We start from the raw sequence: 25,958 nt of genomic DNA, 5'->3' as shown, positions 1-25,958 counted from the left end.
AGGCTGTTGCACTTCCAGGCAGCCTGTAATAAGAGAGCTGGATGATTAACACATTTAAAAAGCTGGTATTCTGACCAAGACTCAGTCACCATTTATTTTAGGTCTCACCTACTAGACAGCTTTTACCTGGAATTCTTGTTTTTGGTGGGGGGCTTCCCCCAGCTTGAAGCATCTACATTACTCCTTTGCCCCTCCCTGCTCTCTCCCTGTTCCTTCCCTTCAACCACTCCTGCTACCCGCTCCTCTGTTACACCTCCCACCCACCCTTTACTTTTTGGATAGCCCGGAAGCAAATCGCTTGCAGCTGCTCTACCTATTAAATAGTGCTTTTAAACTATTCAGATTTCCTTTTTTTAATTTACAGATCTATCTTTGATTGGTAAATAAAAAATAAAAGGTGCCTGCATCATTTCGTAGAGGTGCGCCTGCATCATGAACCTTGTGCATACAGATGTCATCATTTAGCTGCTCTCTTACAAAACGACACAGCCACCAGTACCGGACATGTCATTGTGCCTTTCCTTTTTGTTTGGCTCATGCCGAAGAGCTTCAGGAGATAGCATTGACAATGGCAACAGGTCCAAAAGCAGAGATCTATTGGCTTTGTCAATGCTTGATTTCACTTGTGCTGGTTTGCCTGTGGAATAGTCTTATGGAGGGGTGTTGCTGTCAATGATCCTACTGGTGCAGCTGCCATGGGGCAGGAGGTATGAGTGGCCCTATTGTACCTACTGCTTTTTTTTGTCAGTGCCCCTAAATGGGACAGAGATGCTGTGCACTGCTGCCACTGTGGTAACACATCACCCTCCCTTCCTTCGAACCCACATTCTGAGCTCTAGCTCCAACGTAATCTATTGGTGGTCACTCAATGCCACCTCACAGTGGACAGGGGGCATCCTGCAGGTCGCTGTGCTAGAAGAGTAGGCATCAGACCATGGATGATATCCATCTGAAAAGATGCATATGGGACCCAGGTATGTATTATCAGGGGTGGGGAGAGTGTACAGATTAGGATTCAAGTTTCACTTCCAGAGCTTGATGGGAGTCTCATGCAGGGATATCTGGAAGCACGTCAGCTCTAAATTAAGTTATATTTGACAACACCACTTTATGTGGATAAGTGTATTCAAACAGTAGGGGGCGCTTTCTGCCTGTCAGTTACATAGGCAGAGCTCAACGTATTGTCCAGTATGGGCCCAACAGGGGACAATGTAGATCAGAACAGAGGTGTAATGACAGAGCTGTCTGTGTGACTGACCTTTTTACCCCAACAAAGATGGCAACCTTACCCATAACTGATGCCCTCGCACCACTAAACATATCAGGTAGTTTGAAGACAGAATGCTGTTTGCAGAGCTGGCGCATAAAACATGAGGAAATGGCTTATATTTTTCCATATAATATCCCTCAGTTCACTTCCTGAATTAAATAACATCCTGCTTTCTTGCATCCACAATGGATTTGTTAATGTTTACACATTGATTAACAAATAAAAGCACAGTCTTGGTCCTCTGCTATTGCATTATGAAACCTTGGGCTTGTATTACCATAAGAATGCACCTTACCTGTTTACACCATGGCACACCTTAAAACTGGTGCACCGGGCTCAAACAGGGAAAGGAGCCCTGTTATGGTGAATGTGCTGCCCTTAGGGTAGCTGCGGACTCATGCTGCCCTGGGGCAGTGCATTCAACTGAAATGCTCCAAAGCCACTGCATGTTTCACTGTGCAGGTGGCAACCTGCCTGCACTTTAAAGAGTGGAGAAGGATCACTTTGCAGTCGGGTGCAGTGAGTGACTGCACCTGCCTGCAAGGGGATGTCTGGTGGGTCCATGGGGCCCCCTTGCTCCACTCTAGCAGGCTGTCTCTAGGAGGTACACAGAAAATGTGCCCCCTTTTTGTGGTGCACTTTCAGTGCACCCCTAAAGGTATGTATGCTTCTGTGCCCACATCCATAATAAGGCAGGGAACACCCACTCACAATTGCGCGGGTGCTACATGTGTGCCAGCGTTATCTGTATTAGAGAAGGGGCCGCACAAGCATCTGCGGACCCTTCTACAATACCAAAGTGCCCCGGGGGTGCACAAAGCAGGTGCACATGCCAGTAGTGGCCCAAAGGGAACTCTGTAATAAGGCCACTGATGTAGTTTAGAGCCATGTGTGCCTCGCAAATATAATTAGAGAGTGCATTTTTCTGCACATAATAAATGTAACAGCACTTAATACTTCTTGATTCCCAGCACAGGTACTAATTCCACCCCTCAGGTGCATAGTCTTGACCCTTTCACAATATGTCCTGTACCCATTCTGTCCCAGAGTGGCGAGAGATGTTCCGGTCAATCCTATAGGTCATGTGACTGCCACCTACATCTGTTGAAATGCACAACCCCTCCCCCCTCAACACACACACCAAGAGAGCCTTCCCTGTTTTGTATGGCCATCCTGTGTCCTTGTTTCCAACTTGTTCATTACTTTCTGACCCTAAATAGTGCTTAGCTTCATCCTTCCTCAATCAGGTGCAGGTGTCACAGGCATTGGTGTTCTGTCTCACTTGCTCCGCTGAACATGTGGCTGGTATGCCAGGGCTGCCTTTGGTTTCCAGTCTAGCCCTGAGTGTTAGATATATATTGCAGCACTCTTTATCCTTTGGTAGTTCCTGACAATCTCCCTGTTTCATACCAATTAATCTGGTTCATTTAGAGTTTAGCCTATCTGTGATAGGTAAGGACTCCACCTCCCTCCTATCTAGGTTTCAGTCTTGCTCCTCATTGCGCTGTAATCTTCATATTTATGTTTCTGTCCTGTTGGATCATTAAAGGTGCCATTGGTGAATAATGTCATAATAATTCTCAAAAACCACGCTGAAATCAGCAAATAAAATGACATTCGAGAATGTCTATTGTTGGTGATTGCTAGTCATTCGTTGCTGGGTAATACAGGACTCTGCACTGGATGACCCTTTTAAGATATGCTCATGGTATGTTAGAGTTATGGCCACAGTTCATATTCAGCTCCTGTTCCTTACCTCACCATATGTATTCCCTGTTTGAGAGAGTGATTTGTGCAGACATTTCCTGGATTTGCTGGAGCCCACTCCTGGATCTCAGCTTGGGATGTGGTGGAGGTCTGTTCTGGATTTCCTCATTGAACCAGTCGTGAATTCCTCCACTGTATCTTCTGCTACCCTGACAGCATCTGGCACTGATTCCCCAAATACACACTCATCCCCTTTCCTCATTCAGCCTTCTGCTATTGCACTCCTCGTTCCTCTGTCATGTCTTTGTGACTCTATTAGTCTTCCATAGGTATCTTTTTGGGAAGTCTGTTGAGCTCATCAGATTGCTGGGACTGAAATCTAACGCTTTGCCTTCTGGGCAACTGGTAGGCACACTCAATTCAATTGAACTGAATTGAATGGAAATGCATTGAATTAAATTGAGATTGAAATTGTAGAGCACAATGGCCTCAGAAGGTATCCTGGGCCTGGAGAAGAATCCGACAGATATTTGTTTTTGTTGACCCAGAAGCAAAGTAAGGTCTCTAGCAGCGCTTTATTTGAGTCGGTGGTTTCCGGTGCTCAGCACCAGCACTTAATTGTCAACACCAGTGCTTGTGACAGTCTGCCACAAGGTGGCACTATCTGGCTAATTTAGAGATGACTACAACAACAGTTAATTATTAGTTCAATATACATAAAAATGACTATTACCTGCTGCCAAACTATTCTTATAGCTTTGGGGGCCTGAAACATTCGGAATTCTTACACTTGTTGAGTGTGATGGTTAGTGGCTGTTTTGTTACTGTCTTTGGCAGCATGGCAGGGGCAATGTATTGTGCAAGCTTCAGTGGCCTTCTGACAAGAGGCCTGGCACTTATTGTTATACAAATTAAGCACTGGTCTCTAGGCCTGAACAATATATCTCTGACTGTGGCAGCCTGATGTACCATCATTGCAGAGCTTGATATGTCTGTGTTGATGGGCTAATGTGCAACATCCTGCTTTCTGCTGGCCTAGGAGGGGAAGGAAGAGGTTGCAGGGCCTGCTGGCCTTTTATTCCACCGGGCATTTTCACGGTGGGCTGAAACCAATAAAGGCCGGTTTAGAGAGTTCCTGCCCGCTGCATCTGTCACTTCCCCCAGCTATTTGAGATTGCAGCAGGCACTGGGGGGTTTTAAGGGAGAGAGTAAGAAATAAAAGGAAGGCAAGAGAATGAGAGATCAGAGAGGCAGAAGAGAGTGAGGAGAAAAGGAGAGCTAAAAAGAGGGTGGGTGGATAGAAAGAGAAATAGAGTGAGAAGGCTTTTGCGTTCCTCTTCAGCTAGACTGGCGAAAATACCAAGAGTCAAGAAAGTCAAATCAGGCGGCAGAGCCTTTGGTGTATCAGCTGCCAGACTATGGAATGAGCTTCCGCTGGAATTGAGACAAGTCAGGGACCTTTTCCCTTTTAGGAGGAGATTAAAAACCTGGCTATTTCCCAATATCTAGTTTGTTGTCAGCTCCTCTGGGTTTACCCATAAACTGTGCACTCGTGATTGTCAGCGCCAGGATGCCTGCTAGGTGATAGTGCGCTTTACAAGTGAGATAAATAAATAAATAAAGACGAGGGCAGTGGACTGCTTTGAGCATCTTTACAGCGCTGCTTTGGTGCCCCCATCTAGCTGTGGTGGCGCATGATTGAACAGGCATGTGTAAATGATAGTGACTTTGTGAGAATCAATGGTAGGTCATAATGTGAGTAAGTGGTGTGTTTTAAGGAGATACGCTTCTCCATTCTGTCTACCTATTAGCAACCTCTGCACAATTTATCTGGCAACAAGAAAGGGCTCAAACTCTCACATGCCAACATGTTTTAACATATTTCCGATTTGAACTTCAGGGATCCTCCTAATGGTTACAAATTATTGTTTCCACACAACAGAGGCCAGAGTGTGAATGAATCCTTGGACATGAAGCTGTGTTTGTTACTTTGAAAGTAGGCCTTTACCCACGATTCGCTGAATAGGGTTTTGTGCCTGCATTAAATTATGACTTTCCTGTTTTGGTACTATTTATGTGTGGTAATAGTTATTATTTGTTTATGATTCATTTATTTAAACATTTTTGTAGCATAAACTAAATTTGTGTTTGGACTGACCCTATATGCTACTGAAATTTGACTTTTCACCTCATAACAATAACTTGCAAGTCATCCGACCAATCAACCAGGAACCTCATCAGAATGATAGTTGTCACTTCTATATGTCACTAACCCTTATGTCTATGTGCCCAAATTTTGAGCTGAAGTCACTAACTCATTAAGGATAGATACCTATTAATTTAATGTTCAGAATAGGTGTAAGGCAAAATAAAATAAAAAACTCGTAAATATTTACTCCCAGTGGGTCTCTGTGAAAAGCAGCGAATCACAGAGACCCACTGGAGGGTAAAAATATGCACTTAATGACCGTGAAGGGCAGAACCCACTGAAGGGTGTAAATATGTGCGAGAGTGAACTGCAAATCCCAGATGTCATTGCGATGTATGCATTGGAGCAAGCCCACCAGGGGGCGGTAATGTGGTATTTAATGGATCTGTTTGCAGGCTCTCTCGTAAATCTGCCTGAATCTGTGTGCCAGCCCGTGAACAAGCGGCAGGAAGCTGCGAAACGCGTAGGGCTTTTTGGATTGAATTTGGAAAGGCATGCCTGCTTTGTGCTTCAATAAAGGACTCTGTTACAAAGAACGGGGCCCTGCTTCCTCATTGAGTGTGTCTAATGCAGGGGACACAATGTTTGAAGGGATATATATATATATATATATATATATATATATATATATATATATATATATATATATATATATATATTATGCACATTTATTTTGCTATAGAGTATACTGAAATTCACTTTTATAACACACTAAAAGTTACACACTGTGTATGTCGATCTAGAGCCGATTTGAATAAGGTCAAACTAAAATATTAGGTATATCTGTAAACGTGACTCAGCACAGGCTTGAGTGGAAGCAAACCGTGGCAATACATAAAATAAATAAGTATGTTTGTGTCATTGAAACACACAAACATCGTATGCAGAATCTGTTGGATGTGTTAATCAAGTCAACCTCGTTATTGGAAAGTCAGATACTTCATGAAGTCTTGTTCATCTGCTGTCTCTCTTCCATCTTTAGCTCACCTTCACCTATTTTGATACTGAGTATCAACAAGTGTGTCGCTGGGATTCGGTCACGATAAAGAACGGCGGCTCAACCGGATCGCCCATCATTGGGCAATACTGCGGAACAACATCACCTGGAACCATTCAGTCCGGATCCAACAAGTTGGTGGTAATCTTTAATTCCGACAGTACACTCCATGGAGGCGGGTTCTATGCGACATGGACCACCGACTCTTTAGGTGAGTCAGGCATCTCTATCTCCTTCAAGTTTGGAACTTACAGCCATTGCAAAATTCCTTCCTAAAACCAGGCAGCGTAAAGACGGAGATAATACGTTCTTTCTGAAATAGGCATGCCCCTATAAATTCTGTGGCTTCCTGTTTAGTTTTGAAAAATATAAACATAAAAAACTGCACATTAGTTCTGAGATGGAAAATCCACTTCATCAGGTGGCTTATTTACCTTGTGTTAGTGGTTTGGATTGAACACTGATGACGTTTGGGAGCTAATCATATTTTCCCGTTTACCAACTACGTAAATAATTTACCATGTGTCTCTGTGATGGAATACATCACTTTCACTTGCATATTTTTGCTGACTATAACCATCTTCATTTTGCCCTCTTTTTGGAGATGTGAGACCAAAAATAACTTGAAATGGTATTCCGCAAGGAAGCAAGGGTTTCTAGTGATTCCAATAGTGGCCTCACAGAATTCCTTCAGTTCATGAATCTCAAAATCAGTGTAGTTCCTTTTATCGCGATTGGGCTATAAAATTCTGTTCGTTCTGTGAGGGCCCTATTCACAAACACAAATTCAGTCATAAATACAAGTTTAAAATAGAATTTAACTTTTACTTGCCTGTCAGAATTTCACAAAGTGATTTCTTGTAGGGGTAAATCCATTTAGGGGGTGGAGATCTCCACCTTGGGTGGGAAGATTTCATCAGCAAATCCCACTCAAGAGTCGGGAAGTGGCCGTTCCAAGTTGTGGTTTGTATTGGAAGTTTGGGAACGCCGGCAAACATGTAGGTTTGTGGCCATTGTCAAAGTCCGCTCCCTCCCATTTATACCTGGAAAGGATCCTTCATTACAGGAGTGGTGCCAATTCCCTTCCACGGAGGGAAGGGGAATGGATCACCTCTGGATGTGCTGAAGGATTATGGGAGAGACGTTCTCCATGGGGAAAAATATTTTCCATGTGGATAAATAAAGTTCATTTGCACAGGGGGTCCTATTTCACCTGAGCGGAATTCACATTACCATCCCTTGAGTACACCTAGAAGCCTGCACCTGACACACCTGCCCAGGTGTACTCTTGAGAATATTTTATGAATTATAACAAATGAGAAAAAAATATATTCAAGTGGAGATGGCCACCTGTAATTTTCCTAAATGTTTCAATTTTTAAGGAACTGGGTCCATTGTTTTGGGGGTTTTTTGTAGAAAAACGCAGTATTTTTTATCAAGTTCTGTCTTTTAAGTTCATATATCTCTCCCAGTTACTTAATAAAGCCTCGGGTTTAGAAAAAAAATCTGCTTGTTAAACAAGCTCCTTAACATATAGCAGTGGTCTTTTATTATTTGGCATTTCAGAGGCTACAAAAAGTACCACAACAGATATCAATGTTTGAAATTGTCACTGAGCTACACAGGTCTCTTTTCAATGCGAACTGTTCTAATTTTTAAAGCTTCCAACTGAAGTCTGTGTGGAAGTTTGTTGCAACATTGTTATAGTTCATTTGGCATCTGCATAGCACACATATGGGGAAGATGTCATTTTCACCTCCCCTGATGTTTATTTATTGAGGGTTTTTATATTGTTTGAACAAGGTCCTGGAGCAACAGTGTGCATTACAAAGAAAAATGGGGAAAAGTGTGACCACATCGGTTGAAACAAGAGAAGTAGGCAAACCTGGTGTCCGAAAACATACACAAATCTTTGCAATAGTTCACAGATTATGTACGACTCTATATGTGATCAGTCGAAAACCTACACAAATATCTATATTTATTCACATATTTTTAAAAAGATGTAGATGAGTCTAATGAGAGTATATTTTAATTAGGTACAATCCAGCATTGCACTTAGTGTACAATATAATACAACGCTCCAATACAAACTCAAGTAAATTTCAAAATAACACCAGCAGACAGAGGACTGAAAGCAGATAGAGAGGTAATGGTGCAGTTAGCCAGTGGCATTAGTTTCAGACTTTAGGTAAACAACCAGGTAACAACTGTTTCAAAACAAGGATTTCTCTAAGAAGAATACCTGAGCGATGAAGCCTGCAACTTGGGCCTAGAAGGCGGGGTCAGGGCCTTTAACCTCCAGTATAGCCATCAGCAATGGGCTATAAGTCTGCAATAGAACACATTTTTGTGTATAGATTATTCAAAGATATTACTCTATGAAACATGGGAAGGGCATCCATTTGTAAATGACAGTTGTATTGAAGCAGAATTCTGGCATAGAGATACAGAAAGCATGGAAGGCTCAAAATCCTAAACCTTACACGAGCATGAACAATTTGTTCATTGTATCTTCAGACTTTGCATCTTTCAAAATCAACCTAAAATCTAATAATATCCTAATAATTAGTTCTCTCCTCACATTATCCCTTTTACATCACCATCAAGCATTTACAAAGATTTTGCATTAGGTTTGCATTACTTTTTTTAACCTAGACCTGAAGCAAAATCCTTGTTAGGTCGAGCATTCGAGACCTATTGTAACTTCTCTTGTGTACTTAAAGCCATCCCCCTGCTATCCATTTGTTTGTTTTCGTGTCCTTTAAACATCCTTGTCTGCTAGTAGTCAGTCCTGCCTTATTGTCCCTCCGTTATTCTCTTTCATTCCTCCCAGACAGCTGGGACGAAGTACTGAATCATTACGATTTAATTGTATTTATGCTCTTGGGGGGATTATTTCTTTCCTGGGTTCCTGCTGAGTGCCATAGCTGCTTGTATTTTATGATCTTGTCAGTCCTCTGAGCTCTGACTTTCTGTAAACAGTCATGGGAAGGCTCTCTGGTCGCACAGTTACTCCTCGTGCCTTTCGATTTTTAGCACAATTAAAAACGGGCCTTTTACTTACTCAGTAAGGATATCTGATGCATTTTAAAAGCACAATTCAACATCCTCCTTACATGTCTGCATGCCCCCCACCCACCCCTGCTTATGCTGTTTGTTTTTACTTTTTGTTTGAAATTATGTTGAAAAGACGGTGTTAAAACCAATAACAGCTGTTCTGTTTTCTGTGGATCGGATTGATTTGCCACTATTTACAACCTCAGTGGGTGGTCATGCCTCCATCGAGGAACGCCAGCTGTTGGGTGAGAGGACCGTCGTTCTTTGTCAAACGGATCCATGCGTTTAAAGTTACTGGTTTGTGTTCATATTAAGTATGACTTTGACTTGGTGTTGTGATGCTTTGGGTTGAAACATGTATAAAGCACCTCCCTGCGGCATGGTAATATTTGCCTTAGACTCATGTTAGTTGTCTAACTCGCGGCAACTGCTCCGTGCCACTTTCCATGGAGCCATACTTCGCCAGATCCCCACCAGCTGTGCCAAGCTCTGCCTCCAGTTGCCATCCATGCTAGGCCAGCCCTGGCTTCTCACCGAGCAGGCAGGTGTGCTGCTGAATAAACACACGGTCAGGCATGAGCCCTGGTAATAAATCTCATTTTCATATCAACGTTGCCCACGTCTGTTAGAGCAACCAGAAAGGAAACAAGTTTGGTTTCCAGGCAAATCTGCTGAAATTGATGGCAGCTGGGGAAACTGAGAGGAATCGATGCTAATTGCAATTTGAGTATATTTGTATTTGAATGAGCTGCATAAAAACTACAAGGTATAGATTGGAGCGCTATGATTTTTTCCTCCCAGTATTTCCTTATTCTAATATTGCCCAAAGGGTTCATTTGGGTTGAAATCAATTATTAGAAAAGACAACCCCAAACCATGGTGTTACTTTTTAAATTCTGAGTTTGTGCTTCAGCATACCAAGCACTCTGCATTGGAGAAAGAGTGGTTATGAAGACTTGAGGGGCACTTTTAAAGGATGATAGTGAGAGAATCCATGGTGGAGGTGGTCTTTGGGGGCACCATCAAACATTGTTGCACCGGGTACCACCCGTGCTAAAGCCGGCCCTCAAATGGCCTTTCTAGTTATGGAGGCTGTAAAAACCTACAGAGAAAATAGAGTAAGAGCGCAGAAAACGCAAACCTGTGCGCGCATAGCAAGTCTTGTTCATCAAGGCTACTTGCATCATCATGCAAAGGTTCTGCTTTTGCAATGTATAGGATATTCCTGTGCTAAGGGATGGCCTGTGCCACATATAGCATTTAATCATTATTTCAAGTTTCCTTTTCAGCGGCGCTGCGTGACTCGCTAATTAAAAACCATGCTATACAAAGTTCTACAGAAAAAGACACACAGTGAAGTTCTTTGTTTTATTAAGGTGGGGCGGGCATATCCTTACCAAGTGGATTAATGTTTGGCCGTTTACATCATATTATTTTAAATGTATTATTTATAGGGGCTTTTGTGCCGCCCTCAGCAACACACCACATCATTAAACTCCACTGCATATCACTCCACAACACAAAATAAAATTCCACATAATTACACTCCAAAACTCACAATCCCACTCCACATAATTCCAGTATTCTCAATACCACATAATTCCACAGCACACCATGCCACATAATTTAAATCCACTTCACACCACACAAATCCAGGAGACAGAATTACAGAACTAACTAATCCAGTCCAACCCACATAATTCCACAACACATCACATACATACACTCCATAATACATAAGTAAAAAACATTGCCATTTACAATGCCAATAGCTCTAAGTCCAAAAAATGCAGGGCCTATTGCATTTCTCATACTTGTTTGTATTTGCTATTGCGTTCCTTTGTACAAAAAAAGATGATAAAGATATCTAGCATTAGTTTACATCAGAGAGGTATTCCATTGGTGGTGCATGGGCGGTCCAGTGCATCCACACATGAATTTTAATGCTAATCCATACTTACAAAGACATTTAGACATGGATTTGTGCCCACATCCTGCACTTCCCTAAGATTGGTGTAACAAGAAGAATCTGTATTTTTCCTTGTTATTTCCTTTTGTATGTGTGCTGCATTCTGTTTCACTCGTACAAAGAGGAAACAGCCTCAAAGGATAGTTTTTGTCAGGAAGATAGACCTTCCTACACAAAAACTACCATGACCACAATGTAGAGACTCTTGCGTTATGGCACAAGGGTGCCGGTGTAGACACAACGTAGCTCAGCAACTTGGCTTGCTGTACTGTGTTGCGGCACTTGTTCAAAATTCTGGCCCTATGTACATTTTCAAGTTTAGTCACTCTTTCTTACTAGGGGGGTATTATTTTGTAAGATATTATATACTTTGACTATTGTGATTCATACACAGTGTATTTTTTTACAGGTTGTGGCGGCTTCATTCACTCAGAGAGCGGCACAATCAAATCTCCACAGTGGCCTCAGAGCTTTCCATCTAATAGCAGGTGTATGTGGACAATCCTCTCCCACGAAAGCAAACACCTTGAGATGACTTTTGATAATAACTTCAACATTCCAGAAAATGGTGGCCAGTGCATGAACAGCTATGTGAAGGTTTGTAATATGAAAATACACCATCCAAACGTGTAGACTAAAGCATTGTTACTATTGAATGTATATTAAATTAATTGTACTGTAATTGATTTACACAGATTAGAATGTTATTCATTCATTAAACCTGTATTTGGAAAACAATTATTCTATGGAATAATTCGATTTTTTTCTTTAATCCAATGTTAATAATGTTTAAATCGGCCCTCATATCTTCCTTCAATATTCGCATTATAACATGATAATTTCAAGAAATGAATAGACCACAGCTTATTATTTAATTAGAACTACTGTTCACGGAACCAAGATTTTGATCTAGGATGCAGATTTTTGACAGGGAAATGGTGAGTGCTTTGAATAGGGATGAATTTTAATATTTTCTTTACTTCAGTTCACATTATACCTTACCACAAAACAATATATAGAAAGACTTTTAATGAGAAAACTCAAACATTTTGCACGTTTTAAAAAGAAGGGCAAACACAAGAAGTTTGAAAAAGTTGATGCAATTTGGTAATTTGCTTAAGTGTTCGGGGAATAGTGCAGCTGGGTAAGGGAGAATCTCACATATGATGGATATTGACATGCACGCTGGAAACATCTCTCCTCCAGCCCTCGTAGTCAACACCATCTTTGGAAGAGGAAGGCTTGACTGGATGAGCAGCGAGGTCCATTGTGGTCTTGGCATCTCTCTTCTAGGTCTTGTTGAAGGTTTGAATCCAGAAATGCTGCAGTGTTATGTGAACAATGAAGGCTTTGAGGTAGCTTTTACAAGTGGAGTTTTGTGAAACAACCACAGGGTTCCATAAGGGGTTACAGCAGTTCATTTGCACGGAGGTGGAGGGGACTGTGGACAAGATGGATACATCGTCTCAATCCATAAAGCAGATTCAGACAATGGACTTTCACCCCCAACCTGCATCTTTGCTCTAACGTTGCCCCTTGGTTAGGTCTCTGGAAACTGGTAATTGATAGCAAGGTGGTAATCAGTCTAGACCATGCTTCGAGCAGCCAATAAAATATAACGGTTATCCCTCCTGCTTTTCCGGATTGGCTAATTTTTATATTTATGCTTGAAAATCAACCCCAAAAAAACAATGATGGAAGTGTCAGAGTTGCCGTCACTTGCAGTGTGCAGGTTCCATATGTGATTTATAGTGGTGCAGTGACCAAGAGGCAGGGTTTGAAATTAAGTATGGAGAATGGCACCTGGGTACAAAGGAAAAGGGGGAGTACAAGAGAGAACAAGGAGGACGTGGGGAAAATGACTTTTACAGAAATTAACTGAGAAGCACAGAATAGAAGGGAATTTGGGTGTGGGATCTATAGTATTCGAGACCTGTGTGTGTTATCAGCAGGCTGGCAGCAGTGCTGTCAACATATACTGAGATATTTGTCAGTGGCTTGTCATACATATTATTCGCTAGGGTAAAGGAATGATGCGGAAGATCCTTGAACAGTATGTGAGGTGCTACCGGTGCATATTACGCCTAACTAACTGCTGTTGACAACTTCTGAAATGACTGAATGGACAAAGCTGAACATTCACCTTCAAACAAGGTGAAAAGATCTGCATTCAACATTGATGGTACCTGAAGAGGTAACCTTTATGTTTCATGGCTATCTCAGTTGTATTTTTGACTCACAGGTATACAATGCAATATTTTCCTCAAACGTGAAAGGAATATGTGCTTTGTTTGCTAGGTGCTAGAATGCATCAGAATGAGTTTAGTATATTATAGCTTGTGTTAGATTACTGTTATGTTCACTCTTGATGTTTCTGTTTCAGGTGTGGAGTGGACCGGCCGAAGCAGATGGTCCCCTTTTAGCAGCTGGATGCGGCACCACTGCACCTGGGCCTGTTGTTGCTCCACAATACGTCATGACAGTTGTCTTCCAATCCCAGGAAAGCGTAGGAGCTGGTTTCTCCGCATCCTTCATTAGCAGTAAGTTCCAGACCAGCGGCAGACCCAGTGGAATAAATTCACCTTCAAATCCATTTCCAGACAAGCATACATTTAAATGTGATGTTGAAGCAGACAGCCAAAAACAATGAAGAATGAGCAATTTATGTTTGCAGTTTTTATAAAAAAAATGCCCACGGATATAAATTATGCTCAAACATTGAGTGTCCGTCTCTGGAAAGGTGTTGAGAAGAAATTGTATTTCCATGAAGGTAAACCTAGAAGTTACATAATTATCTTAGAGAAATTTGCAGAGGTGGCTTAGGCATCTATTACAAAATGCTCTGAGCCGTATACCACTCTGGAGAGTTGACATTTTTCTAGAGTCTCCTAACCGGGCATTTACCAGGCCCTCAAATAATGGATCTGGTAATCTAGTTCTCAGTGATACCTGATCTGGAACTCACAGAGGTGCTACTGAGGCTGTGGGCAACTACTTGGCCCAGCCACCATCCTCCCTTTTCATGCATCAGTGGGGAAGCAATATACGCTCCCCTAACTCTGTCTTCTGCTCCTGGACAACCCCAGCACCACAAGCCACCCTCTCCAAGTGCCATACCAAAGCTCGGAGCAGGTGGTAAATGGATGAAGACTTGGAAAGAAAAGACATGGGATTGGACACAGTATTCATGGTCTCATAGGCTATTCCCAATTTCAGTGAAGTTATCTTGTAATCCCTGTATTTTGAGGTGGGAATACTTACCGAAACCGGTGATCATAATCCTCATTATTCCTGCACCAAAATACAAGGAACTCCTAATAAGGCCCTAAGGGATATGTGGGCTTCTTAAGAATCCTTCATTCATCAGAGGTAAGGTGTACTAAACACAACCTCACCTTACAGTCAGTTCCCTGCATAGTTGCTCCTTATTTTAGCTATTTTCAAGCCTGTAGAATAAATTTGTATAATGAATTTTCTATCAAGTGTATATTATTGTTTGTATGGTTCAAAAGCAAACCAAAGCACCAAATACAGAGGTAAAACATTTATAAGCTAATAACGGTGGGAAATTCCTTCGCTGTGAAACACATATCTGTTTCTTCTTTACCGTAGGGTGCGGAGCCAATTTCACCAGCACGACGGGTCGCATCCTGTCTCCTAATTACCCAAACAAATATGACAACAATTTGAACTGCAATTATTTCATCGATGCAGGAGCTCACATGTATGTTGTCCTCAGGTTTCAGACCTTTGAACTGGAAGGTGAGTTGAGGCATTGTTAGTTATGTCATGTGCACTGGGCAGAACTTACTTAACCGTATTGAGCAGGCTTTAGAACACAGGGGTTGACTGTCCAGCTATTTGTTCTAAAGTATGGTAATTTTTGAGTCTCATCTGTTGTTGAAGACCTATTCTCTCTCATATATTAGAATATATACCTATAGTGGGCTTTCAGTCAGACACCCGCTCCTGATTGGATGGTGTCATTCTCTATCTCATTGCCTTTCTCCCCTTTCAATGGCTTTCCTCTCTATTCTTTGTCCCACCTGTGAAGCATTTCGCCTTTACATACTGTTTGGATGATTTATGTATTTCCACTTCTTACATTCATGCATGTGCTTTTTAGCTCTCGCCTAGCATTGCAGCGAGGCATGCAGTATATACTGTAGTGTGGAAGCTAAGTGGAAGCTCCACCCACTCTCTGCCCATTGGCTTTTGCCTTAACTGCTGCCTTCCGATTGGTTTGAGGCTTGTTAGTCCCTCCTCATTCATCATTTGTATCCTTCCCCTGCTATTTCCCCTTTACTCCTGACACTATTTCTTTTAGGTCTCGCCTAGCGCTGCAGCGCGAATGCGCTGCTCTCGCTTTGCGAGACATGCAGTATATACTGTAGTGTGGCAGCTTCGTGGAAGCTCCGCCCACTCTCTGACCATTGGCTTTTGTCTTAAATACTGCCCTCCGATTAGTTTCAGGCTTGTTAGTCCCTCCTCATTCATCATTTGTATCCTTCCACGCCTATTGGCCCCTTTACGCCTAACACTATTTTCTTCCCTGTCTCCCCACCCCACCGCCCCCTCCCTCAGTCTGTGACTTTTTCACCCTCCCCCGCCCCCCCACTCCCGTTTGTGTTTTCTTGCCTGCCGAAACTTCCGTTTTCATCTTTATTATTGCCACCTTGAAATATGCAAATTCAAGATGCATGCTGTACAAAAACTTCTTGTGTTTAATGAACTAAATTTTAATGTTACTCTAAATATAATAAGACTCTAGGCAAAATTCTGGGTATGCATGGCAACTGACGCCTCTTAGTTCACATATGGCATTGTTGTCGGGTGGGAGGAGCGGCAGTGTTTTAACTCATGCTTAAAACGAGCACTTTTAATAACTTCCTCTCAATTCACTGCTATAATCTTGTGTACTGAGGTGACGCGCTGATTAAATGCACTTTTTTTACTGTATGGTTAACATGCCGATCATTTTCACTGCTCACCCACTGGCTCGTACACGCTTGGCTCATCTCCGGCTGTCTCTACCTGTTATTTAATATATTGGCTCGCACACCTCTAACAAAGAGTGATAAATGGATACATGACAGTGAGCCCGGTAGATGGTAGAGAAATATACTGGTGCAGACAAACAGACAAAGTCAGTCTCCATTGCCTCACGTCAGAATCATCACTTGCAATAACCTGGAAATCTGCCGGCAACTCCCGCATGCCCCAACCTAATCCCCCTCACCTTTTCTTAGCAGAAGCGGCAGATTCTGAGTTGTGCCCTGCTGGTGCAGAGGAGCACGGCAGAGTCTGTAGAAGTGCTGGGATACCTAGCTTCTCCTGGCGGGCACCTAAGCCTTCCGGGTTCCTTCACACTCAGGAGAAATGAATACATTTTGTTCTGTGCTTTAGTCACCCCTCTGTGAGCACTGTCTGGTAGATGAAGCTCTGTGTTAATAAACACATTCAGAGAGGTGGTTGTGTACAAACAAACAACAGCCACAATACCGTACATTTTGAACGTGTAGTTAAATACCTGCTCATCTAGTACCTCATTGGCTGACCATTCCATGGCACTACCAAAATTACATTTGGACACATTTGCTCAACTGTAAAACACTCCCTTTTATGGGTCATTTAACAACTCTGGGCTTTGGAGTTAGGTAACCTACTTTGGATGCTGTGTAAAAGAATAAATACAAAAATGAATGCAATGAAACTAAGCAACCATTCCTGTCTAAAACACTGTGAAAACTGACACGCATGCTGGCATTTTGTTTAGTTAATGTCGATTTTCTCATAGATGCGAGTAAAGTACTCTTAATATCTTAATGAAATCTTCACACTTTTAACTAATAGCACGGGGCGACCTTTGACAACTAGGCAATGAATACATTTTCATGTACCCCCGAAGCCCCCCTGCCACCTTGGCAAACTTCATTGCCTGCCAGTGTTTGGGGATAACCAAGATGCAGGAGAGTGAGTCAAATAGTCTAGAAAATGAAAGAGAAGCGGGATTCGGATTAACATGCTCCAATCCCGATCGCGTTAGTTAGTCTATAAGCACTACTTTTATTAATGAGTTTCGCATTAGTAAAGCACCATGGTGTATATGTGTGGCGACACTTCACCCATGAGGTATGTGCCAAGCAATTGTTGACACAATCTACACTTTGCGTCTTTTTCAATATATTTATTACAAAGTGCAGGACCTTTCCAAAGGATTTTGCACACTACATACATTCACTCCAAAAATAAAACGTGTAGGTAAAAAACATTCACAATGTCAATAGCTCTAACTCACAAATGCGAGACCTATTTGCATTGCAAATGATTGTTTCTTTTTCTAGCACTTCATGGAAATGCATATGTTTTCCGCCCCTCTATCCCTCTATTGTGTGTGGTGCTTCCCCATTCACAACCCCATCCCTGCACTCTTTGTGCTGCGTTCCTACCATCAGCTTATTTATTGCCTCCCCTACTCCTCCCCTACTCCTCCCCTTCTTGCGCCTCCCATCCCTTCTTGCTCTCCACTCATCGTTGATGGAATTTAATTGCACCTCTGCCCCTCTATTCCTCTGCTGCTCTTTTGCCCATCCGTTTCCGATCTTTGAAATTATTTTTTGTTGCTTTTTAGGAAAGCCCTGAACCTGCCATTTATTACAGGGCCACTCATTATTGTACATGTTCTTTCACATACATTATATTTTATTTTTTCAATTTACCACTCCAAGATAGGCTTCCTCCATCTTGGAACACTAAATAAAAAAAATGCTAAATGGCCATTGGGTCATGATGTAGATGCCCGCATTTGTGATGACATTTGGGCATGCTGAGGTTGCCGTAGCATATGACATATATGCGCATGCATGATGATGCATGCATGCAAACACATCATCATGCTTGTTATTGTTTTTTTTCTTTTTGCTGGTGCTGAACAGCATAGGTACATAAACATTTTTATGGTCTAGCTTGACAGCGCAGATGTCGCCCAGGAAATATGGGAGCTTAACTAGAGAGGGGCTTTGGCTCCACCCTCATGTTGCTAGCCAAGAGTACATGTTTTGATTGGGTAGAAGTTATGTACTTCCACAAAAAGTGCTTGACTCCACAGAGCGTTATATTTTTGTTTATTTATCTAGCTGCTTGAGCTTGAACTTTGAGGGCACACACCCAAAATTGTAATGCAAGCTAATTTATGGTGTTTTCTCTGACAGCAGCACAGATGGGGGTCAGTAATTATCCTACATGGATGTTTAGGTCTGACGTTACAGTGCAACTGTCACCTGACTTTTTAACCTACACCAATATTATTATGCTTTTATTTGCTGCCACACAAATTAATATCTATCCCATGCTATCTACTTGTAATGCTTCACATTACCATACACAATTCCTTTAAACCTAGACCTATTGCCATTGCATATGCTTCTTTTTCTTTCTACTGATGTTGAAGAGCATTATCAAAAAGCATTGGCAAAACCACTAGGACCGCTTTGACAAGGTCAAAAGCAAGAGCAATTGGCAAGGCCTGTGCATGTTAATGTTCAGTCCTGTTTCTCACTGATATCAAAACATTTTGAAAGATGCAAGTCGATAAGGGTGTCTTTATGCTTCCTTTTCAAATCTAACGCATGGTCTTGGCTGAATACAATTTCCATACTTTACATAAAGTGCCCACTACAAGTTCCTGAGAATTCAGACTGCCTACAAAAAGCCTGAATTAATGGTTTCCGCCTATGTCACCACTCTTAAATCACAGCATTATGACTTAAAATCCCAGGAATGGGACTAGCATTTGACCTGGGAATACTGGGTCATTTACTGCATATGAATTCCAAATTCTTGGGACTACAGTGGACATGTTTCAGGTGAAATTGTCAGCAGACTGACAGGTGGGTTTTTGGCATCCAGAAATGCACTTGGTAAAACTGGGCCCAGTATTTCTGCACCAGGTACTTTGGGTGCAGGAACATCGACCCACTCAGAATCATCTGTAGCAGTATCTCCTCAGTTCCTACTTGCGAGGATAGGATCCCACCTTTTGTGAATCACATTGTGACTGCAATTGAGATGTGTCATGAAGTTGCTTTATTAGAGGTTTGGTGAATGTTCTGTGTATGAGAAATAGTGGCAGAGAGACAACACTCAGGAGTAGGACCTAGTCTTAATGAAGCACTGTTGACCTACAGAGTTTTAAGGATATGGATGCAAGGAGCAGACAGACACCTGCAATGTGAGACAGAACTGTACATACACAAGTACAGGGAATCTACTTGCAATGAGAGCCCTGCTGTGCAGGCAGCTGCTTCATGAGCTGGCATCCTGAAGCTGCACATCTTTTAGTCCGAAATTATTTCAGGACACCTTGTAAAATAATATTTTTCATAACTGATGCAAATGTGCTATATTGAAGAAAGACAATGAAGCAGGTTTTAATTGAGTTTGGAACTGGCTTTATATCTTAATGTTACATGGTTGTCGAGTAAAAGGCGAGCAGGTTACTAGGTGGCCCCAGCCCTTGGCTTTTAATTATATGGGGCATAGAGAATATACACAGTTAGGAAATGGTGCCATCTTATCTCAGTATATAACCAAAGGGAATGTCAAGGTATTACCATGATTTTTATTTCATGGCTAATTAAAACCATTACATATAAATGTAATACAAATCAAGACAAACACTCACCTGTGGGCTAAATTACAGAAACGTAGGGCCCAATTAATTTTTGGGTGGTCGAGCCGTCGTCTACTAAGGTGATGGAGTAAAGTACTCTGTCGCCCTGGTGGAGGTCCCGACTGCCAAATTTAGGAATAGCCATCGGACTGACGGGCATTTCTAGCAAACGTGGTGAAGGCATACGGCAAAGCTTTCAAGGATTTAATATTTTCGAAAAAAAAAAACCCAAAATAGGTTTTTGTGTTTGAAAATAAATGCCCCCCTCGCCATCCTAATCATCTCCCATGGCTATGGGCATTTTAAGTTTTTTTACTGCCCCTTACTGCCAGCATTTGGCAGTGAAAACGACTGTGTCCGCCCATCCTACTTCCACAGACAGGCAGACATATAGCCAATTTAATCTGTCAGGCTATCAGAGAAGATTGGCCACAGTGGAGATAGAGTAGTCTCTGACGTGGTCAAACTATGGTCCACCCGCTTTTAAATTCAGCGGGCATACCTTAATGTTGACGGTAAACACACAGCATCATGGCAGAGTTGCTTACCATCAGGCCCTCAGGCACAATTAGTTTAAAGCAATAACAACAACAAATAAGATACAATCATTGAAATCCACTGTAAGTCTCTATTCAATTCGGAACAAAAACCATGTGTGTTGAAAGTGAACTAGGCAAACTCTGATGGCAGATACAGCTGTTCTTTGTTCATAGAGTTAATAAAGCACCCAACAGCTTGTGAGTCATCACTATTGAGACATGCTGTGACAGTTTATTTACATCTCTTGTTGCCCATATGATAAAGAAACAGATTCAAAATGACTGCAGAAATGGTCTAGACTTTGGCAAATACATAGAATCTGAATAAATTATTCTACCCCAGTGGTGCAGATATAACACCTTAATTTTCCCAATGCTTTTTTCCAGCCTTATCTGAGTTCTAAGAAAAGGACTAGGCAAAAACAGAGACCTACAAATTTACACTTTTGATCAAAAGTTAATGAAATAATTAAACATTTCTGTGTCTGATTATAAACCTATGAGCCAATCAAGCTCTTTTTCTTATGCCATGCTTAATCATACTCGGGGTAGGAAATGAGTTTAGCTTGCTTCATAATTAAAGATTTTAATGTCCAGGATATAACCTCTGAGTGCCAAAGATGGGTAAGCTGCACACTAGCAATTGCAGAAAAAAGATATTGTTTCCAAAGATTGTCAGATCTGATAATTTCCTGCCATTTTGTAGATTTTAAGGAGCCCTCTTGGGCAACTCACAACTTTAGGCAGAGAATTACGAAAAGAAGCTCAGTGAATTCTCAGCTATTTGTGCAGGTTGCATTCTAAAGTGACTTGAGCCTGCATGGTACTATCTAAAATACTAAACAAGGTTTTGTATGCTTGGCACTGAAGGATGTCAAGAAAGTGCACCAATTCCCTAAAAAAGAACAATATGCTAAAGTTTAGTGCAGGCATTCATTTTGCCGCTTAACTTTCAATATTGGGTCTGGTGAGAGACCAGGAACATTTTTGCTCAGTTGCAGGAAATAAGTTTTAATGCTTAATACTTAGATTTGTTTTGATGCAGGATATTTCGCAGCCTCCTGGTTCTTCAAGCCAAATTTCAAGATATTTGTAACTTGCTGAATGTTCTAGTTCTTATTGACTAAGTACCACACCCCTTTTGTTGCAAGTTTATTGCTAAAGACCAAGACCTTCGTTTTTTCATTGTTGAATAAAAGCTAATTCGCTCTACAGTAAACTTCCCGACTAGCCAAGGATCTTTGGAGACCGATGACTGTTTGATCCTATATTACTGTGTTGTCCGCTTATTGTAATAAAGGGAGAAGTTACTGTCTAAATACAGTGCAAAGCAGACTCTAAGCGCAGACCCGGGATCTACAATTTACAAACTACAGAGTTTAGCGGCCAGTATACAACCCTATTTCAGCCCTAGAATTGTATAAGCTTTTCCTGTTCATACCATTGTTGGGACTAACTTGACTCTCACCCATGTATAATGAGCACTTTTGCCCACAGGATTTACCTGGGTTTCCTGGCTTAGCAGCTTGGACCATAGTAGATTCCTACCAAAAAAATTCAAATGCTGTTCTAAAGGCAAAAAAATGCTCTATCTAAAACAGCATCATGAGTAGAAGTTGTTCTCTTTAGCAACATTGATAGTGCAGGTAGGTATGCCTCTATACTGCAGACTTGTTGAAATCCAGTCTGGTAGAAAGGTATTAGGTTCTTGTGTTTTACCAAGACTAATTCTTGTATTAGCAGTTTGGTGTAACCTTTACCTTCTACGACCAAGAGCATGATTAGGTGATAATTAAATGGTGAGGTATTCAAATCCTTTTTGTGAAGTAATAATATTCACCAGTCCCTGAGACAATACCAGTATACATGTCTATATAGTTGTGTAACCATGATACCACAAAATTGATCCCCGTTTTAAAAGCTACTATGGGAACCCCTTTGGGATCAATGACAATAGTAGAGCAAATTATAGGCATGGTTTCAGGGATGCTGTGGCTAGATAGGATTTCATGCAAACTTGCTGAAGCTATAGCCATTAAGGGAACCAAACGTGTGTCATCAATGATGTATAGAGACATAATAAAATTCAGCCACTCATTTACAGATAGCCAGTTGGCATCAGGCATCAGGATATACCCTGTGGTTACTACTTAGTAATTAAAACATTTTCCAGGGTAATTTTCTTTGCAGACAATAAGTAATTCTAACCAGCTTTTTTCGTTGCCCCTACTTTAGCCTGATACACTACTTTCCTATACTGTAATTGTTTGTGTATACCCGAAGGGAATGTCACAAAGTTTGTACTGGAAAGAACAGAGCACTGATGCCAGCTTCTGACATTGGAATGGGAAAGCACCTCTAAATAGTTCCTACTGGGTACATAGAAATCAAACACTTGATGCCACATTATAGTAGGCATTTGCTTACTTGTAAATACTAGTCTGTTTGTGAATATCTACAAAGAATGATTACGAGAATCAATAAGTTGAACAAATTGGCAATTTACAGTTATAGCCAAGAAAGTGTGTCATCCATCATTATGACCAAATAATATCTATATTCAGACATTCATTTCAGTTAATTCCTCCGGTATTTCCAGTTTCCAAAAGTCATCACTTAGATTTATTAATTGAGAATGAATGCAAATTGAAGCTGTGTATGACACGTTTTACCTTGATTTCAATTTTGAGGAGTTGTAGGATACAATAAATCAACTTTAATTGGGTAGGGATACCAAAACACCCACTATTCAGTCCAACATCTAGTTGCAAGCTAATAATCCCCCTGCCCAACAGCCCAGACTTTCCTTTGACCTTACTTGCCCGCGTCCAATGACGGGTCCAGTTTACGGCCACCTGGGGAGTCCAAATAGTTCTAGCTTTGTACAAAATTCTACCCGGATTAGCTCTCCGGACAGTAATTGTTATGGCCAGCCCCCACTCCTCTCGGAATGTTAGCACTACTTGTACTTGAGCTTCCTGGGGTTGGAGAAAAAAAACTGTTATTGAAGTGAAACAATAGGACACACCCAGACCCTGCACTCCCAAGAGGAGGCAAATGCACTACTGCACCTTTAAACAACACACACGTTAAACAGCACTCCCAAATTACGAGGCGATAAAACAGAACCCAGCACTCTCTTAAGGCGAGGCAAGAAGACAAATTCAGGTGCATTTAAAGTGACACACACATGTTTATTAATTCAATATTTTAGAAAGGAAGGCAAAATATATCTCAGTTAATGCAGACTCCCAAATATCAAATGACTCAAGTACAAAACCAGAATGAAATGCAGTATATATACATGTACCAAAGAAACTTAGCAATTATGTACATAGAGTAAGGAACACCTCACCGATCGATCATGCAACATCCTTGCCAACTCAAGCTGGAGAAGCCCTTCGACAACCCAGGAAGGAGTTTGATCAGGACCCAAGTTCCGTCACTTCAACAGCAATACGTCTATTCTGTGGTGAGCTTCGAATTGCACCCCTGTAGGTCCCTAGCTTTAATACCTTTACTCAACGTGAGGCAAGGATTCTGGAAACCTCGCCCCCTTCTATTGGAAAAAACCAAGCTGGCTGTACTGGTCTGTGTCAAGGGCAAGACGGAGGCTGGCCAGATCCCCGTATTTTGACTCCGAGACAGAGCTGCACATTCCGCACCTTCCCTGAAAGGTACCAAGCACGCATCCCACACAACATGTTCCAGTTCACTCTGATCGGTGAGCGAAAAACAAGTGAAGAGCAAAAACATGCCTTCCCCACTTTGCAGCTATGTGCGATCACAGAAAATGGAGTCTGTTGCATAAAGATGGAATCAGCACAGAAAATGGAGTCAATTATGCCAAATGGAGCGAATGGTCCATATATCACTCAATATCAGTACAGTTATCAATCCTGATTTTGGGTATAATTCATTTAAAAAGAGTAACAATGATCAAGGGTTAAAAAACTCCCTCCTCATGTGAGACACGAAGCAGAAGACTTCCTCATAAATAAGGTGATACATTGGAATAGGGGCTGTTGTTCTGTCATTGTGATGACATTCTTAGTGCTCAAAAGAGTCCCACATCCAATCCAATGTATGACATGATTGAGCTGACTTTAAAGGATGAGGGGATGAGAGACAACTTGGTGGCCCTGGACATCAGGTTCAACCCTCCAAATAATTTAAGTACACAGTTTAAATACTGTTGGTCAGGAAATGATATGTCTCCTAATACTCAGTATCAGGGGAAACTACCAACAACGCTAGCTGATGCAGTTTGACTTATGGATTCTACCAATCCTCCTTCACATACTACGTGTCTAACTTTAGTGGATCTTGATAGTGCTTCAACTTAGCAGATTTTACTATTCCTACAGCCAACTCCAAAAGCTTTACCGACAAGTCTAGTTCCTGGTATGATTGGGAATGTCCACGCCTTAAAAGCTCATTGGTACAGTCAATCAAGGCTAAGGACATTGGCCAAATTTGTATCAGTAGGAATAGAAGGTATTTGGTTATTGCACAAAGGGCCTGGGATGAACAAAGGTGGTGGGACCTCAAAGAGGCTTCCTCAGCTAGAGGTTCCACCAAATTTTGGACATTGGTTTCCAAGGGGAGTAACTCTACTGCTTTGAACCCCAATAATTATGTCTCTCCACTCAAGTGATTTGACCACTTCAAGAACTTATATCATGATGGTACTATGAGTATAACCGAGAACCCTCCCCTGCCTCTTCCCCTTTCATGTAGTGTTGTGCAGATGTTTGCCATGTCCAATTTTTAGACTCTTTTAATACTATCAGAAGAGTTTGAGCTGCTGGCTTGGATGGCATACCAGCCGACATCTTTCTCCACAATATGGGATAGGATAGTAGTTGTTCTTATTTTTGCCAATGCTATTGCCAAGGGAGACCCTATACCTGATTCTTTGATGGGCGCTGTAGTGTTACTAATTTAGAAGGAAGGTGACAGGTCACACCAGGGAAATTATAGGTCTATTAGCCTAATGGACTATACAAAAAAAGTTTTTAGTCACTACATACTAGCCAGTATCCAGGATTGGATAGATGCAAACAACATTTCAAGTCCTTTTCAGGCTGGGTGCTGGAAAATAATGTCAGCTGTAGACCAAATCTTCCCCTTTTTGTTAATCTATTGGAAGACATTAGTAATTGGCAGGGGCAACCATTATATACATTTTTTGGGGAGTTTTATATAGCCCAAACCTGACCCAAAGGTATCAGAACGCTTCACATGAGCACCAGTTGCTTTACAGAAGGACACATGCATTTTGTTAGGCATGAGGAGATTAAGTAATTTGCCCATAATCACGGGTTGTTGAGCGTCCCTGCCAAGACCCAAACCGGTTCCTAAATCGGAACGTACTTTTTTGGGCTGGCAACAATGGTTGCCAAGTAAGATATTGCCCATAAATGAAGGTCTCTGCACCCCTCCACGATGGCAGAGAGGCGGAGCAGGGTGGACTGGTGTGTTCAGCAGAAAAGACCTATATATAAAGTCTAGGGGCGGCCTCCATAAGCATCAG

General features: G+C 41.6%; 1 protein-coding gene across 1 annotated transcript in view; it reads left to right on the top strand.

Moving 5' to 3' along the window:
• Window positions 1-25,958, top strand: part of CUBN (cubilin) — a 1,289,359-nt gene that overhangs the window by 890,884 nt on the left and 372,517 nt on the right. The window contains exons 53-56 of the mRNA XM_085631507.1: window positions 6,169-6,394; window positions 11,622-11,809; window positions 13,596-13,752; window positions 14,825-14,974. Of these exons, the coding sequence (XP_085487633.1) occupies window positions 6,169-6,394; window positions 11,622-11,809; window positions 13,596-13,752; window positions 14,825-14,974 (721 nt within the window). The remainder of the gene's footprint in view (window positions 1-6,168; window positions 6,395-11,621; window positions 11,810-13,595; window positions 13,753-14,824; window positions 14,975-25,958) is intronic.

The sequence above is a fragment of the Triturus cristatus genome, chromosome 10, assembly GCF_964204655.1.
Source record: "Triturus cristatus chromosome 10, aTriCri1.1, whole genome shotgun sequence".
NCBI classification, from domain to species: domain Eukaryota; kingdom Metazoa; phylum Chordata; class Amphibia; order Caudata; family Salamandridae; genus Triturus; species Triturus cristatus.
Note: the sequence above shows the minus strand (reverse complement) of the source record. Positions and strands in the feature narration are given on the sequence as shown.